The sequence below is a fragment of the Austrofundulus limnaeus genome, unplaced genomic scaffold (genome assembly GCF_001266775.1).
Source record: "Austrofundulus limnaeus strain Quisiro unplaced genomic scaffold, Austrofundulus_limnaeus-1.0 Scaffold274, whole genome shotgun sequence".
Classification (NCBI taxonomy): domain Eukaryota; kingdom Metazoa; phylum Chordata; class Actinopteri; order Cyprinodontiformes; family Rivulidae; genus Austrofundulus; species Austrofundulus limnaeus.
In genome coordinates this window covers 125,864-128,695 of record NW_013952676.1, presented here as the reverse complement: position 1 = coordinate 128,695, position 2,832 = coordinate 125,864, and the positions used below count along the sequence as shown (strand labels likewise).

Genomic DNA, 2,832 nt, shown 5'->3' with positions numbered 1-2,832 from the left:
ATTGGTCTCTGAACGCAATCGGCACTATTTTTTCCACACTGAAATTGGAATGAGGGGAGCGCAGCTGTCCCAGTGGAACTGTTGTGGCGGGCAGAGTTTCTGGGTCCTGGGGGTGGAATCTCATCTGCCTGGCCCCGCTTTCCATTGAGGACGTTGAAGATTTGTTTATATTTGGATTCATGATGATCGGATTCCTGCTGATCGGCGGTGGGGGAGTCCTGATTTATCGGAAAATGAAAACGATCCTGACAGCAGTCCGGGAATGTCAAAAGCTGTCAGGGACTGTGGATGGGATCTCCCGTATTGGAAATGCACAGACTCAGATGCTGGGGGATATAAGTAACAAACTGGATGTGATTCTGATGAGAATCACAGTTCAGCAGCGCGCCCGTGAGGAGTGAGATCACAACTAGGTGAAATTTCATGCAGAGAGAGGCGAGGAGTTAACTGTATTTGGAATATTGGCATTTTCGCAACACAGAGGCGCGGTTAAGATACAAAGCAGAGAAATCAGGCTGCTTGGCCCTAAATAACAATTATGTTTATCATTGGATCCCTGCAGCTTGTGACCTTGGACGCAAGCTAGCAAAACCTCCCTGGAATAACATGTGAGAAGAAAGCTTCGACTCCCACCCATTCTACCCGCTTCACCCGTGGTCAGATCAGTCTGAAGGCYRCGTTGGGTGGATACAGAGAACTGACTCTGGTGATTTTGTGCTTTGACTGATAACAACTTGTTTGGACTCTGGAGGCCTCTGATTGGTTCCACCACGGAGTACTATCCTGGAATGTCACCGGCTCTGCCGAACCCCACCCCGTACCATGTGTTCTGACCCCCGCACCCTCCCCTCCTTAGCTGTCTTGCTCTGTATGCAGAGTAGTTTTTTTTAGCACATGTTTGTGTGTTTCTGTATAAAACACAGGATCAGAGCTCTTTTTTTAAACTCACCTTTCCTATTGTGTGTGTAYTCTAAACTGCAAAAGGTAGCGCACCGTAGTGCGCAAGACCGTGGACATTCGTTTCCCCTTGTTTGTCATGTGTGTGTGTTTCTCTGGATGGATGTTCTAAACTGCAAATTTCGCTCTGCACTGCATCTTGATGTTGTGTGTGAATGACAATAAATGATTCTGAAATTCTGATTCTGAAATTCTAAYATTTGTAGCATCCTAACATTTCAACAGGAAAACAGTCAGACTGTTTCTCCTGAACAACCATCCACACTCATTTAACACTAAGAGCAGAGGAGGAGTTGTTCCCAGTCTCTGCAGGTTCAGTAGGTTAAGCACACTTATCTTCCTGTTTGTGTGATTGTATGATGATGAAGTGTTACTCACATGACTGTGTCTGCGGCCATGTCCAGCAAACTCTAGCTCTCCAAARGCATCAGTAGGAAGTTCACATGAGTGCTGCATGCTGTCCCACTGTGGAACCATGGCTGCTCCGAAAGAATCTTCTGTTGCCACAGAGTCATGAACATCCTTCCCTCCTCCGCACTGACAGAGTGCTCCATTACTGATAAACACCCACAACAAATACAACACATAGCCACTTAAAAATAGGCATTAGGTGTACCTTGTATGTATGAGACAAGATAAGATTAAAGAAAGTTAWATGAAATAAAGGAAATGAGATGGTGTGAAATAAAATGAGATCAGTYRCTCATCRCTRATCAGCTTCACTCACACCTCTCCAGCAATAACCTCWATGAACAGTTTCAATCAGGTTTTCGACCACTTCATAGCACAGAAACTGCTCTGATTAAAATTACTAATGATCTTCTCCTTGCTGCTGACTCMGGACTTCTGTCAATCCTMATCCTCCTTGATATGAGCTCTGCTTTTGACACCATCTCTCATCCTATTATCAYTGACCGACTAATCTCTATCGGCATCTCAGACACCCCTCTGGACTGGTTTAAATCCTATCTTTCCAACCGCACTCAGTTCATRCAGCTCAAGTCCTTCCGCTCCCATCTTCCCCCATCTCCACCGGTGTTCCCCWAGGTTMTKTACTCGGGGCTCTACTTTTCATTATTTATYTGCTTCCAYTTGGCCACATCTTCCAGAAATTTGGTATCCATTTCCACTCCTATGACAATYTCAGCTTTACATCTCTACAAAACCGAACTCCACATTACCATCCTCCACTCTTACAGACTGCCTCAGTGAGCTCAATAACTGGTTCTCCAACAATTTCCTCCAACTAAACCATGACAAAACTGAACTCCTCCTTGTTGGGACAAAAAACTCAATTTTTAAATCTCAACATCTTCTCCTCCCACTCAATAACTCTGTTTTTTCCTCTCGCTTCAGGTCAAGAACATAGGTGTCATCCTTGACACCACACTTTCTTTAACTTCCCACTTGACTCGATCTGCATACTTTCATTTTTGTAATATTGACTGTCTCCGTCCTTCACTCACTCCCCGCTCAACTGCCATTCTTGTACACAGCCTACAAATGTCCAGGATCGACTGCAGCAACTCACTACTGTTTGGCCTSCCCAATAAATCTCTTCACAAACTACAGATGGTTCAGAGCTCAGCCGCCCATGTAATCACCCAAACCTCATCCTTTGCCCACATCACTCCAGTCCTACAACAGCTCCACTGGCTCCCAGTTAAACCCCACATCACTCCAGTCCTACAACAGCTCCACTGGCTCCCAGTTAAATTCCACGTCATCTTCAAAATTCTCCTACACACTTTCAAAGCTATCCACAATCTTGCCCCTCTATACCTAACTGACCTCCTAAACATCTCCACACCTCCCACTCTCTAAAATCTATCTCCTCCTTCCAACTCTCAGTACCCCCCCCCCCCCCCCCCCCCC

The 2,832-nt window shown here is 45.6% G+C and overlaps 1 protein-coding gene across 1 annotated transcript in view; it reads right to left on the bottom strand.

The window, feature by feature from the left end:
• Positions 1-1,335: 1,335 nt before the first annotated feature.
• LOC106526390 (transient receptor potential cation channel subfamily M member 4) overlaps positions 1,336-2,832 on the bottom strand; it is a gene marked incomplete at its 3' end in the record, with an annotated part of 27,405 nt that continues 25,908 nt past the window's right edge. Inside the window, 1 exon segment of the mRNA XM_014020987.1 lies at positions 1,336-1,513. Coding sequence (XP_013876441.1) covers positions 1,336-1,513 — 178 coding nt within the window.